The sequence below is a fragment of the Mytilus galloprovincialis genome, chromosome 10, assembly GCF_965363235.1.
Source record: "Mytilus galloprovincialis chromosome 10, xbMytGall1.hap1.1, whole genome shotgun sequence".
NCBI lineage: Eukaryota > Metazoa > Mollusca > Bivalvia > Mytilida > Mytilidae > Mytilus > Mytilus galloprovincialis.
The window spans coordinates 67,655,702-67,669,997 of record NC_134847.1 but is presented as its reverse complement, the minus strand read 5'-3'; the positions used below and the strand labels follow the sequence as shown (position 1 = coordinate 67,669,997).

General features: G+C 32.8%; 1 protein-coding gene across 1 annotated transcript; it reads right to left on the bottom strand.

The window, feature by feature from the left end:
- Nucleotides 1–1,145: 1,145 nt before the first annotated feature.
- LOC143048197 (protein MIX23-like) lies at nt 1,146–14,259 on the bottom strand. Its single transcript, XM_076221734.1, has 5 exons — nt 14,142–14,259; nt 5,250–5,375; nt 4,455–4,601; nt 2,920–2,979; nt 1,146–1,884 (listed from the first exon to the last, which is right to left on the bottom strand). Exons 1-5 carry the CDS (start codon nt 14,211–14,213, stop codon nt 1,822–1,824), a joined length of 468 nt encoding a protein of 155 aa, XP_076077849.1. The 5' UTR covers nt 14,214–14,259; the 3' UTR covers nt 1,146–1,821.
- Nucleotides 14,260–14,296: the final 37 nt, after the last annotated feature.

Here is a 14,296-nt window from a genome sequence, read left to right as displayed (position 1 = left end):
TCAATAACGACATTTTTGTCACAAAAATCCGGTTAAAAACTGCATTTTACCCCATTGTTCTATATTTAAGGACACCTTCAGGATCATTCAGCTAAAATTTGGTTGGAATTGGTTCAGTGATTTCAGAAAAGAAGATTTTTTTAAAGTTAGAAAATATGATAAACAAATTGTGTAAAATTGTCCTTAAAGGGCAATAACTCTTTAAGGGGTCAATTGACAATTTTGATCATATGGACTTATTTGTAGATCTTACTTTGCTGAACATATTTGCTGTTAACAGTTTATCTCTATCTATAACTAGAGGCTCTCAAGAGCCTGTGTCGCTTACCTTGGTCTATGTGCATATTAACAATGGACACAGATAAATTCATGACAAAATGGTGTTTTGGTGATGGTAATGTGTTTGTAGATCTTTCTATTACATTACATTAATACTATTCAAGATAATAACAAAACGCTGCAAAATTTCCTTAAAATTACCAATTTAGTGGCAGCAACCCAACAATGGGTTATTAGATTCATCTGAAAATTTCAGGGCTGATAGAAATCTACCTTATGAACAATTTAACCCATGTCAGATTTGCTCTTACTGCTTTGGTTTTTGAGTTATAAGTCAAAAACTGCATTTTACCCCTATGTTCTATTTTTAGCCATGGTGGCCATGTTTTTTGACAAAACAGAAAAAAAAACAAAAACTTTATTCTAGATACCCTAAGGATCATTCAGCTTAAGTTTGGTTGGAATTGGTTCAGTAGTTTCAGAGGAGAAGATGTTTGAAAAAGTTTAGACCAGATGGACGACGACAGACAACGTAGGTTGACTACGGCCGCCAAGTGATGGCTAAAGCTCACAGTTCCTTTGGAACGGTGAGCTAAAAAGCAAATCAGAATGTTATCCTAGATAATAATCTACTTAAGTATTCACTAAAGAGTACTTTTTCAATAAACCTAATTTCAGTTGGACGCTTACTTACTTGCTGAGGTTCAAGAACATGATTATAATTTATCAACTTGAAAAAACAGTCTCTCAAGCATATAATATATGTCATGTAGACCTATTTTGTTAACACTGCCAGAGGACATACTGATGAGGTGTACTCCAAAGTTGCAGTATATATACAATGTGGCTTAAAATATAACACTAAATTCTATTGAAAAGTAATCATTTTTTATCATCAACAAAAATATACATATAAAATGAAGTAAAAAATACTTTCTCAATAATTAGTCCTATTCAATGTGTTTGACCTTTCTTGAATGTGAACTTTTAAAAGTTAAGTGTAACAAAACATGCTATACAGTTACGGTCTACAAGATTTATGAAAATAGAAATGAATATTGGACAATATAAAAGTCTGTAATTCAGTATTACATAACGAGTGAAAGTGAAACAAAGTAACCATGGTTAATAATGATTTTAAATTAAAGAAAATAAATCAAAATACACCAAACAGCTTCTAAACAAATGAATTTTTGATAATTCTTTTTTTTTTATTAAACATACATTATTGTTTACACATAGAATACTACTTTTAAATTATTTTTAGAACATGAAAATAAGAATCGTCAATATTTATCAGTATACTCATATCTTGATCACAGCTGAATTTTATTATCTCCCTTTGATGGGGCATGCTTAAAGAAGAAAACCTGAGTGAGAATAACTGAATTGATCTTGGATTTCTTATCTTATCATCCAATCCATTTCACACATAATTGTATGATAATAATACATTCATTTTCTTGGATGCTTTTTTCTTACACTACATTCCAATATCACATACAACTAAATCCTTCAGCATGAAACTAAGTTCAGTCTTTGTCATACCACTGGAGGTTCGTCAAGTGGAGGTTTGTAGGCATTCCGACATCTTTCATAATATGCCTGAAATATAAAAGAAAAATTGATGTTTTGAATTTTGTTTGACATTTGTCATTTTATGGTCTTTTATAGCTGCTATACATTATGGGTTTTTGCTCAATGTTGAAGGTCATATGGTGAAATCTTGTTGCTAACTTCTGTGTCATCTGGAGTTTTTTACTACTTTTAAAGTGTTTTAATATGATCTAACAGTCATTGTCATTCAAAGATATTGGTCAATCCATAACTCCATCGATTTATAAGTTTTTGACTGTCTGTTTCCATGTAAGCACTTTGTATTTTGCTCTTGTACGGTATATATTTTTTAAAGACTATTTCATACCAATGTGTATAACATTTAGTCCAAAATTAACCAACTAGAATGATATTGTGATGTCAAAATATCAAAACTCAAATAACATAGTTCATTCCTTTAAACAAGAACCTGTAAACATGAAAAAGATAGATAATTCCCCCTGTTGAAACAGCTTGATTCCAGAGATAAATAAATTTTGATATTGGATGTTATCATAGGGGCTATTTCAGAAAGAAAGAAAAACAATAAAAGGGTGGGGGGTTTGAAGGCACTTTTCAGGCCATTTAAACTGTACATTGCATTTTACTTTTCATACTTAACCACACAAGTTGAACTTTGAGACATTCCCTAACACAACAAAAATAATTCAAGTGCATAACATATAAAAACTCTCTCATATATTTTTTCTGGAATAGCATTAATGATAACACATTACTAAGAGGTAATTTTACTAAATTTTCACAAGCCAGTGAAAACCAGAATGGGCGTATGAATTTGGAATAGTATTAGCCCTTTGGGAAAGATTACAAAAACATCTTATTTCTATCCCTGACTACTATAAAACCTAGGGATGATTGTGGCCATGCCTGACTCTAATTGGTCCTGTAGTTTCAGAAGAGAATTGTTTTGTTAACTTTTAAGAGACTAAGTACACAAGTGATGAGAACAGCTCACATGGCCAATGTGAGCTTAAAATGTGAGCTTAAAATGGTATTTCAACAAACTACTCCTATTTTGTATACCTTTATAGTCCTATCTCTGATAACTTCTTCTATGTTAACTTGTTGTTGTACTAAATGTAGCTGAAAAATAAAATTCATCTTTTTGATATTATGTGTACAATTGTCATCCACAAATAATTTACACAAAATAGTTTGCACTTGAAAATGATAATTTTCATTACAAATTAAATAAACAGCTGCGCCATGAGCGCATGATACTCCTGACGTCTTGTGTGGAATTTTTATGCAATAATCATAAATAGTTTCTGAAAAAGTTTTAAGCAATAACCATTTATTGTTTTTGAGACACGGCGGGACATGTGACCCCCCCCTTTTTTTACAAATATCACTAAAATAAAATTTTGAATCAAACCAAAAAGTATACAGATCTTTAGATTGATATAACAAAGAAGTGTGTACAGTTTCAAGCAATAATCATAAATTGTTTTTGAGATACGGCGCGACATGTAAAAAAAAAACCCTCCCCTTTTTTTACAAAATACTCAATAACTCAAAAATAAAATTTTGAGTCATCACCAAAAAGTATACAGATCTCTAGATTATTATAACAAAGAAGTGTGTAAAGTTTTAAGCAATAATCATAAATCGTTTTTGAGATACGGCACGACAGGTAAAAACCCCCTCCCCCTTTTTTACAAAATACTCAACAACTCAAAAATGAAATTTTGAATCATCACCAAAAAGTATACAGATATTAAGATTAACATAACTAAGAAGTGTGTAAAGTTTTAAGCAATAATTAAGAATTGTTTTTGAGATACGGTGCGATATGTGAAAAAAAACACACCCCTGTTTTAGTTACAAAGTGCCGTAACTCAAAAAGTTTAAATCTTATTTTCACCAAAAAGTATACAGATCATTTGACCATCATAAGAAACAACAATATTAAGTTTCATGAAATTTAGATAAGTCGTTCTCAAGTTACGGTGCGACATGTTTACACCGGACAGACAGACGGACGGACGGAGACCGGACATTTGTATACCATAATACTTCCAGTCAAAATTTTGACGGGCGTATAAAAATAAATAATTTATGTATTTAAAGTCAAATAATAGAAAGTTAATTATATTAAAGATCTGTTTAAACCTAACAACAGTTCTGCAGACCTCATTCTTGTCTGTACAGATCGAAAAATGCAATCAGACTTTCCATCAGGGTCATTTTCAAGACTTGTCCTTCATCATCTTAAATATCTGAATAGAATTTCATTGAATAATTCGAGATTTCAACAATAGTACTTTCCCTAAGAAAAGAACTTAAAGAGAAATAAATACTGTAAGAAATTCCTTCAAAACATACGATTAAAACCATAATTTGAATAATGAACTTGCCTACTATATTGCAATTTCATGTGACCATGACCTCATGGTTAACTACCTTGACCAAAACTTTGACCTGATTCTGCTTAGATGGAGGAAGAAATAAATGGACAACCTAGATTACAAAACTATATGCCATTCTTCTTATCGTCCATCGGAGGCAGGGCATAAAAAAGCTGAACAATAAAAAATTGATTAATATTCAATGCATACCTTTTTCTGTTCTTTTCTCAGATTTTTTAAAAAAGTAACATTATCACGGTCGCTTTGTTGTTCTTTTTTTCTCTCATTCACATGAGCTGAAGCTTCTGTTACACACCTACTAATCATTGATCTCCTCTGTCTATGAGACTGATCCAACTGAAAAAGAAATCACAACTCAAGTAATTAGACAAAGAGACCAAAAAATAAAAGTCATAACATTTTTAAAATTCATACTCAGTAAAATTTTATAAGAAATAAAATATACAATAAAATATTTTAGCAACTACATGTAACATTAATATTCAACAATTAATGTTGGAGGTCAGATCTCAAATATTTTTACCATAATGGTATTTTTAAATGAAATATAAAGTTCCATTAAGCATTCCAATATCATGAATTTGTAAAACATTTGGTCATCAGTGATAATAAGAAGTTATCTAGGCAATACTAATTTATTGTCTTATTTATTATGTTGTTGGGAGTAATAACCTCAATTAAGCAGTCTGAACAGTTAGCCACTAGTCCAATGCCCCAGACTAGTGAAATTTTATTCGGACTAGTAAGTTAATGCAAAACTTTGTTTGGACCAATAAGCATATAAGAAAAATGTTGAAATATTGGACTAGCAGTTGAAAAAGTTTTTGGTGCAGACTGTTAAGAATAAACCAAATGAATATAGTTCAGCAATCTTATTCTGATAATTATGCCAGTTATAAGTATCCCACATCTGCTACAAACATGACCTACAATGTGTTTTACTTCCTGTATATGTCTGTCACTTACCTGTTCATAAAAACTTACCTGTTCATAAAAACTTTTACATTGATCAGTTATGTTTAATTCTTTGGCAAAATATTTTGTTGGAATTGTGTTGTTTAATTCGTATATAATCTTATCATCTATATCTCTCATCCGCCTTAGTATGTCCTGCAAATAGAAATAATATGCGGAATTAAAATTGTATATTTTTCAATTTGTATTCAACAGCTAATAGTATTTAGACAAGGAGGATTCATGTAATTTCTCCTGAAAATTTGTGAAGAAACATTAAAAAAATAATAAATAACTCCAGTCAAAAAATAATCATAAGAGGCTGACTGAGCAGCATCAGTAGCACCTGAATATTAGATGAGTTGTTGTCATTTTGAAATGGCCTTCGTTCATCTTTTTCATAATTTTTTTCACTAGGTTATGATCTGGCTTACAATTCGATTATTACAGACCAGGCATTGTGGAAGGTTCCAACAAGTAAAGGGTTTCCCATGAATTCAACTTCTTAAGAAGGCGTCACAGAAGAAAATTAAAATAGCCTTGCAAGACATCATAATAATAATAATTGGGACTAAACTTTACCATGATGCGTTATTTACTAAATCATGCAAAACCATGAATTAAGGGGACGAAGTTCCTTATCACAGCAGAAAAATAATTTAAATTTTAAAAAAAAAAAAATTTTTTTTTCAATTTTCAAATTTCCTGCAAAAAAAAAACATTCTACTAACAATGACTAATCATGCTTATGCACTCAAAATCGTTAACTTTTTATTTTTCAGACTTTTTAATTTTCCCGCATTTGCGCAGACATCTACTGACTCTACTTCCTTTTTCCAGTCAGTTTGTCATGAGAAATGATGAGACTTCGAGTAAAATATATATTTATCAGTCTACTAGTCATGCTAGTAAAATATAGTAAGGAACTCAATACCAATTTCATTTTTTAATAATTCTTTGACATAAAAAAAAAGGTAACCTGATGATAGTGTTTCTTTGTTTACATTAAATAAATGTATATATGACCTCATAACTTAAATAACTTCACAACTAAAATCCATAACAACAGAACAAAAATCGGAAACATTACAGTATTTCTGTTCCTTTTTTAATAAATTTTGAAGTAAAAATATGTTTGAATTAAAAAAAAAATTCATACAGACTTCGTCCCCTTTCACAGGTCATGCCTGCCTCATATACACCTTATCATTATTTGTGCGCCATTACTGGACAACACACAGGTTCCTGTAAAATTTTGACTTCACAATATTAAATATCTGACACCACAATAGAACAAGAGTGCACATGCTGAAATGTTTCGCCTTCTTTACTTATCCTTGATATTATGTTGACAGTTCTAAATATAAAGCATTATTACAACTGTCACATAAACTTAACATTAACCAAGAAAACAAAACATTGACCAATGAACCATGAAAATGATTTCAAGGTCAGATGAACCATCCCAGGCAGGTATGTACAGCTAACAATTCTTTCATACAACAAATCCAGTGGACCTATTGCTTATAGTTTAACAGAGGCAGACCAAAACACAAAATCTTAACACTGAGCAATGAACTGTGAAAATGAGGTCAAGGTCAAATAAAACCTGCGCGACGGACATATAGATCATAAAATATTTCTATACACCAATTATAGTTGACCTATTGCATATAGTATTAGAAAAAAGACCATGACTCAAAACCTTAACTTTGACCACTGAACCATGAAAATGAGGTCAAGGTCAGATGACACCAAATAAAGTAGACCTATTGCATTCAGTGTAAGAAAAACAGACCAAAACACTTAACCATAACCACTGATCCATGAAAATTAGGTCAAGGTCAGATGACACCTGCCAGCTGGACATGTACACCTAGACCTATTGCCACATGTATCTGAGTATCTGAGATATGGAATTGACCACCAAAACGTAACCTTGTGCACTGGTCCATGAAATGAGGTCTAGGTCAAGTGAAAACTGTCTGGCGGGCATGAGGACCTTGCAAGGTACACACATACCAAATTTAACTTTACAAAAATCTTAACTTCTTTTTTTCAAGTAGTCACTGAACCATGAAAATGAGGTCAAGGACACAGGACATGTGACTGACGGAAACTTTGTAGCATGAGGCATCCATATACAAAGTATGAAACATCCAGGTTTTCCACCTTCTAAAATATAAAGCTTTTAAGAAGTTAGCTAAAGCCGCCGCCTGATCATTATCCCTATGTCAAGCTTTCTGCAACTACTGTCGCAGGTTCAACAAAAATGATTGCTATATGACACCAATAGTTCAAGCGGGAGAGATTCCTGGGTCAGCCTGGTATACACCTTATCGCTAATCCCAGCTGACCCGGCCGCTTGAACTTTCGACGCATACAACAATCACATTTCCATTGTGGCGTCAGATATTTTGTTTTATGTCGTCAAAATTTTACAGGAACCTGTGTATTACTTGGAACCTTCCACAATGCCTGATCTGTAATGCCCGATCATAACCAAGTGGAAAATAAATATCCTACGACGTCGTAAGAAGGTGTTACAGAACAAAATCAAAATAGTCTAAGGCAGCAACCATTTGATTTTCTGGGGGGGGGGCTATGGTTTTTTTTTCTGGACAAATTTTTTTTTCCGCCTGCGGCTAAAAACAATCTATTTTTTTCGCGACAAGTCGAAAACAATTTTTTTCTTTCAATTTTAGCATTACATATAGTGGCAGCTGAGGGTGAAACAAACAATTGTTTTTTCTCAGAATCAAAAACAAATTATTTTTTTCTCCAAAAACTGGAAACAAACTATTTTTCCCAAAAAAAACCATAGCCCCCCCCCCCCCCCCGAAAATCAAATGGTTGCTGCCTAACTGCCTTCAAGACTTCATAATTATTTGGACTTTATAGTACTACTTAGTAAAAAGTTATGCAACTGGTATCCTGGTTCCCGGTACTACGTTCCAGGTATTAGCTATTAGCCATACTCTCTCACGAGGTCCCGGTACGGGGTTATTATTTAAATTTCAAAATGGACCGGAAGTCGGCATTTGGGAGTCCGCCTCAAGTAAACAAAAGCTTTAAATTTTGGTCTTAGGAGACAGAAAATAACAAAACGACTTTGCACATTTCTGCAAAAAAGTATTTTCTTTGATTTAAGACATTAATGATTTAAATTGGAACACAGACAAAAAATGTGCAAACGATTTATTCCAAGCACATCCAACGACAAGGACTTGTATGTTGGTCAGACCAATGTCAACCTATAAATTACACCCTGTAAGACTTAATAGCAGTTGATAAGTATCGGACAAGAAAGAATAAAGAAAAAAAATCAAATTTGTTTGGCTGAATCACAGCAATAGTTTAACAATAAATGTATGACGGCGGGCTTTTCAGGTGCAAATGTGGTCATATGTGTAAATTACCCGGCTATAATCATGACAATGTAAGCAGTAAGTTTTGAAGCAGAATTATATCATACATGTATGACCAGATATGACATATATGTGGGGAAATGTCTATATTGCACTTATACAGGCGCGGATCCAGAGGGGGGGTTCCGGGGGTTGAAACCCCCCTTTTTTTTGGACGATCAATGTATTTGAATGGGAACATGTGATTGGAACACCCCCCTTTTTGTCCTGGGTTAGGACCCCCCCCCCTTTTAAAGTGGCTGGATCCACCCCTGCTTATACAAATGAAAAACATGAAGACCATCTGTTTATTACAGGTGATTTACACATATGGTCACATTTGCACCTGAAAATTTAGGTAAACGGACAGAAAGTCACAGGACAAGAAGTCACAGGACTTAAAGTCACAAATTTGATAGGACAAAAAGTCACAGGACAAAAAGTCACAAATAATTTTTTGACAATTGTTGGAATATATAAGAGAAATATCTTGAAATGTTTACTTTTTAATACATATATTCGTATTAAATTCAATTAAATTTATCATTTTACTTGAAAAATGAAGATTTATGTAATTTTAATCATGCAAAGGACATATTTCTTGGCACCATGAAGCCATTTAAGTGCCAATCTACATTGACATTTTGTTTTCTTAACAATTATTTGATCATTTTTGATATTTTTTTGATAAATTTTGCTTACAAAGTTGGTTAATATACAATACTTCAAGAAAAATACAAAAATGTTTTTGTAAAAATAAGCATTTTTTATTCAAAGAAAATAATCAGAAAAAAAATGTATTGTGACTTTTTGTCTGTGACTTTTTGTCCTGTGACTTTCTGTCCTACATTCAAAATTTACTATGGGTGTAGACAAACTGGTGCATGACTTCAACTAAAAATGTTTAAATCCATCAGGTTTAATAATGTAAAAAAAAAGAGTGACATTTGATATCTCAAGAGATGTGTATCCCCCCCTTCTGACGGTTTCATTTGATATATGGTCCACTCTATATATCATGTATTATATATATAGTTTGTTTGCAGTCTTCATAATTTGACATAAATGAGTTAAATGCACATGTAGTGAACTAAATATTTTATATTTATCTGACCACCAATTATAAGTCTATGATCTCTATGAAATTAAAACACAAGGTTTGACAGCAGTGGCTGCACAAAAGGAAGGTTTGGATTGATTTTGGGGGTTATGGTTCTAGCAGTTTAGGAATTATAAGCTTTAAAAGGGATCCAAATTGGCATTTTTCTAGTTTCCAGAAAGTAACTTTGTATGCAAGTGTATGGATCTTTCTGAAATTGTACCACAAGGTTCCATACAAAAAAAGGAAGGTTGAGATTGATTTATGGGTTTATATTATTGGCCCTATAAACTGGTTAGGAATGAGGGGCCAAAAACAATACTTGTCTTATACTTTGATTTCAACAAAAAATCAAGACATGGGGTTCTTTGATATACTGAATCTTAATACCATGTATTTAGATTTTTTATTTTTCGGCCCTGTGATCAAATTGGTTCATATGAGGTCAAAAGGGTCCAAACTTAAACTTTGTTTGATTTCCTTAAAAATTGCATTTTTGAGGTTCTTTAAAATGCTGAATCTAACCATGTATTTAGATTTTAGATATTGGACCATAAAAGATAAATGTCCAATTTAAAAAAAAATTAAGTTCTTTAATAGACCACATTCATTCTGTGTCAGAAACCTATGCTGTGTCATAATCCAAATTCAGAGCTGTATCAAGCTTAAATGTTGTGTCCTGGGATACTTGCCCAAACTGTTCAGGGTTCAACTTCTGGGGTTGTATGAAGCTGCGCCCTGGAGCATTTTATTAAATTTTATTATACTTAATTTGTTTGGTTGTTTTATGTTTATTCTTTGAGCAAATTTTAATTCATTTAAAAATATAGGATAACAGAGTTAGTGTATGTGGGTTCGATTCCCACCCTAAGCATTCATTTATATCAGCTGGTGCAAAGCGGGCAGTTTAGCTTAGTGGCCCCACACTGACTCTGTTGTTCCAATGTAAAAAAAAACCACTTGCTAATTTTGTTTTCTTATCAAAGACAATGAAAATCAAAATCATGGTATACCTTTGAAAATTAAGAAAGTGAGATTTATACTTGGGTTGCATTCCCATAGGTTTCATTATACAGCTAAAGGAAGCTATTATTAACTATGAAAATACAATGACTTTCAATTCAAGCTGCTGCCACATTATTTGGATGCAATATACATATCTGACTCCCAAAGTCCCCTGTATATGTCCTTGTACATTGTATCATAGATCAAATTTATTCATGGATTGTTTTACAATAGTATTTTTTGTGGTCCTTTTTAGCTTGCCGTTCCGTGTGAGCAAAGCTTTACCAACCTCATTATTACAAATTAATACTCATGACCATGATGACCAAAAGAAAGAAATACCAACCAAAAACCAAATTAGCTTAAAAAGAAAGAGTGCCACAAAACTAGAGGCTCTCAAGAGCCTGTGTCGCTCACCTGACTCTACTTGGGTTTTTGAAAAAAAGATATTAATCATGACAGGTACTTAAATAATGATTGAGACCAAATTTGGTTGCATTCCATTCTGTGGTTCTCTTAAAGAAGATTTCCCTATGTTAAACTAAGTCCCCCGCTGGTGGCCATCTTGGATGATGGATCGGCTACAAAGTAACCACACTTGGTCAGCACCTCATAAGGAACAGTCATGCTATGTTTGGTTTCATTCCATTCAGTGGTTCTCTAAAAGTAGACATTTGTATGTATTTCCCATAAGGTCCTATGTTAAACTAAGTCCCCCGCTGGCGGCCATCTTGGATGATGGATTGGCTACAAAGTAACAACATTTGGTCAGCATCTCATAAGGAACATTCATGCTATGTTCGTTTTCATTCCATTCAGTGGTTCTCTAAAAGAAGACATTTATATGTATTTCCCATAGGGTCCTATGTTAAACTAAGTCCCCCGCTGGCGGCCATCTTGGATGATGGATTGGCCACAAAGTAACCACAATTGGTCAGCACCTCATAAGGAACATTCATGCTATGTTTGGTTTCATCCCATTCAGCGGTTCTCTTAAAGAAGACATTTGTATGTATTTTCCATAGGGACCTATGTTCAACTAAGTCCCCTGCTGGCGGCCATCTTGGATGATGGATCGGCTACAAAGTAACAACACTTGGTCAGCACCTCATAAGGAACATTCATGCCATGTTTGGTTTAATTCCATTTAGTGGTTCTCTAGAAGAAGTTCAAAATGTAAAAAGTTAACTACGACGCGGACGACGGACGCCTTCGGGCCAGGTGAGCTAAAAATCAGCTACAAACCAAACAACAAAAAATTACATAAAACTGAATCTAAAGTGATACATAAAATTGAGGTAAAAAAACACAAACAGAAGATAATCAAGAAATTAGAATACATTTATACTGCTGAGCAGTGTCCTCCCCCATACATTTCAAATAGAATTCCAGATAATAGACCTCAACACATATGACTCAAATTATTCAAATAACAATTGCTGCTTTTTTTCAATGGATTTTTTTCTTCAAATAAGAATTCTATTAAATGAACCCTACTTTATCAAAAATATGTTTTTTTCAAATAAAAAACAAATATTTGATGCCAAAACCTGAACTAGTAGAACAGAGAAATGAATAGACCTGAACTGATCTGAAAATCTAAGGTCAGACTTATTTAAACTTCAATATTTTTTTTAGTATTCAATGTATTTTCTTCAACTGTAGATTTTGTAAAATGAAAAACAAATTAAAATTTAATCATGAAAAATATGTTTTGGGAACCAAAACTCTGACCTGAATGGTGAATTAAAATCTTAAATGGACCTGAAATTTCACTAATAAATTCCATTCATTTATTTTCTCGAGTAATTTCCTTGAAATCTAGATTTTGTCAAAAGCATTAATTGAATATACTATCAAAAAAAGATTTGATCGGAAATTATCTGGTCAATACAGGTATAATATTTTAATTGGCAGTGGCTATTTTACCGGCTCTGATTAAAATATTTCAATTCAAGCCGGCAAAATGGCCTATTTATCTAGAAAAGGCTGTTTTACCAGCAACATAGTTAATTTGTTATTTTGAAGGGTCTTTGTATCAAAGAGTGATTTACTTTTGAAAAGTACTATGACAGTGTGCATGGTCGAAGGGCCGAAATCAAGGGCTTAATAATGAAATCCCGAGGTCCCGAATTTAAAGAAATCCCGACATCACGAAATTTCGAAAAAAAGAATTCCCGGATCCCGAAAGGATTGATCCCTAATACCAAGCTTTAAAACACCTGATCCCGGCCCTGGAGTCCCGATTTGTCATATAACATATGACCTCGGGGCATTATTCACTATTTCTATTTACTGAGTGTTCTTGCGATCAATGTGCCACCTTGAATAAGAATGCGAAGTCATATGTTATAGGACTAGAGCCCCGATAAATGTCCGACCCACCTCATATATACATGCATCATATGAAAATAAAACTGAGATTTATTAATTGTTGGTTAAAAAAAAAAGTTGAAAATATCATTGTATCATAAATTTGATAAAACATTATACAATATAAAAAAGTAAATCACATAGCTTCAAAAATCTTTTTTTTTTAAATTAAACTTGCTTTTGAAACAACTGGTCAGTTATTTGAATTGCATACACATGCATGTATGCGTAAACAGAATAGTTTTTAGTTTGGCTTCCGTTTACCTCATGCCAACACAATAAACATATTTTCTATTTTTCCAGCACCCGCAACACAGTCACGATATTGCTGTTGCCGATAAATTAGCCATTTCAGAGATATATTATTCAGAGCCGGCAAAATAGCCACTGCCACTTTGATTTCCTCGCTAAGGTCCGAGTTTTGACAATGGTCAACAATATTTTTCATAATTTCTTATTAAATATTATATAGAACTTTTTGATAAAGTTGAAGAAAATCCATTGAAAAATAAAACAGTAAAAATTTGAAGTTAGAATAACTGATAACTATGATTTTAGGTACGTTCAGGTCTCATCATTTCTCTATTCAGATCGAAGTTCTGGAATCAAAAACTCGGTTTTTTTATTTATACCATTTCATTTTTTCTTTTCATTTGTTCCTGTTTATCTTTTTAATTATGATGTTCAAATAACATCTTCGAGAGATGGATCTCGGAATTCATCATGTGAGGGGCGTCTCCTAAGACGCCAAAATTAAAAAGTTCGCCAATAGACGACGTTTGGTTTAGAAATACCTCCAATTTTGAAGAACGTTGTAAACAAGTTCAAGGTAACGTGAAGTTCGTCCCGGTCGTTATATTGGTATATGTGTAACATACTGAATATTGCGATCGGGAACCAGTCTATGCAACTGGAAGGTCAAACTTGTTAGTGTTACTGTAGTGTAAGTGAATAGTCATGATAGTAATTCGATACAAATTAAAAAAAATAACATTGTGAATCAATAAGGTTTCTTGGATTCTGTGGTTGAAATCTCACATTGAATTGTAGGAAATCGTTACAGTAATCAGTTTGCACGTCCCTTGAAACGGTGCCACTGGGGGCGGCCATAATGGATTTTGAAATAACGTATTGTCGAGACTATTGGTCAATATTAAGTTGAGTTAAATTCTAATAATTAATCATAACAAAAT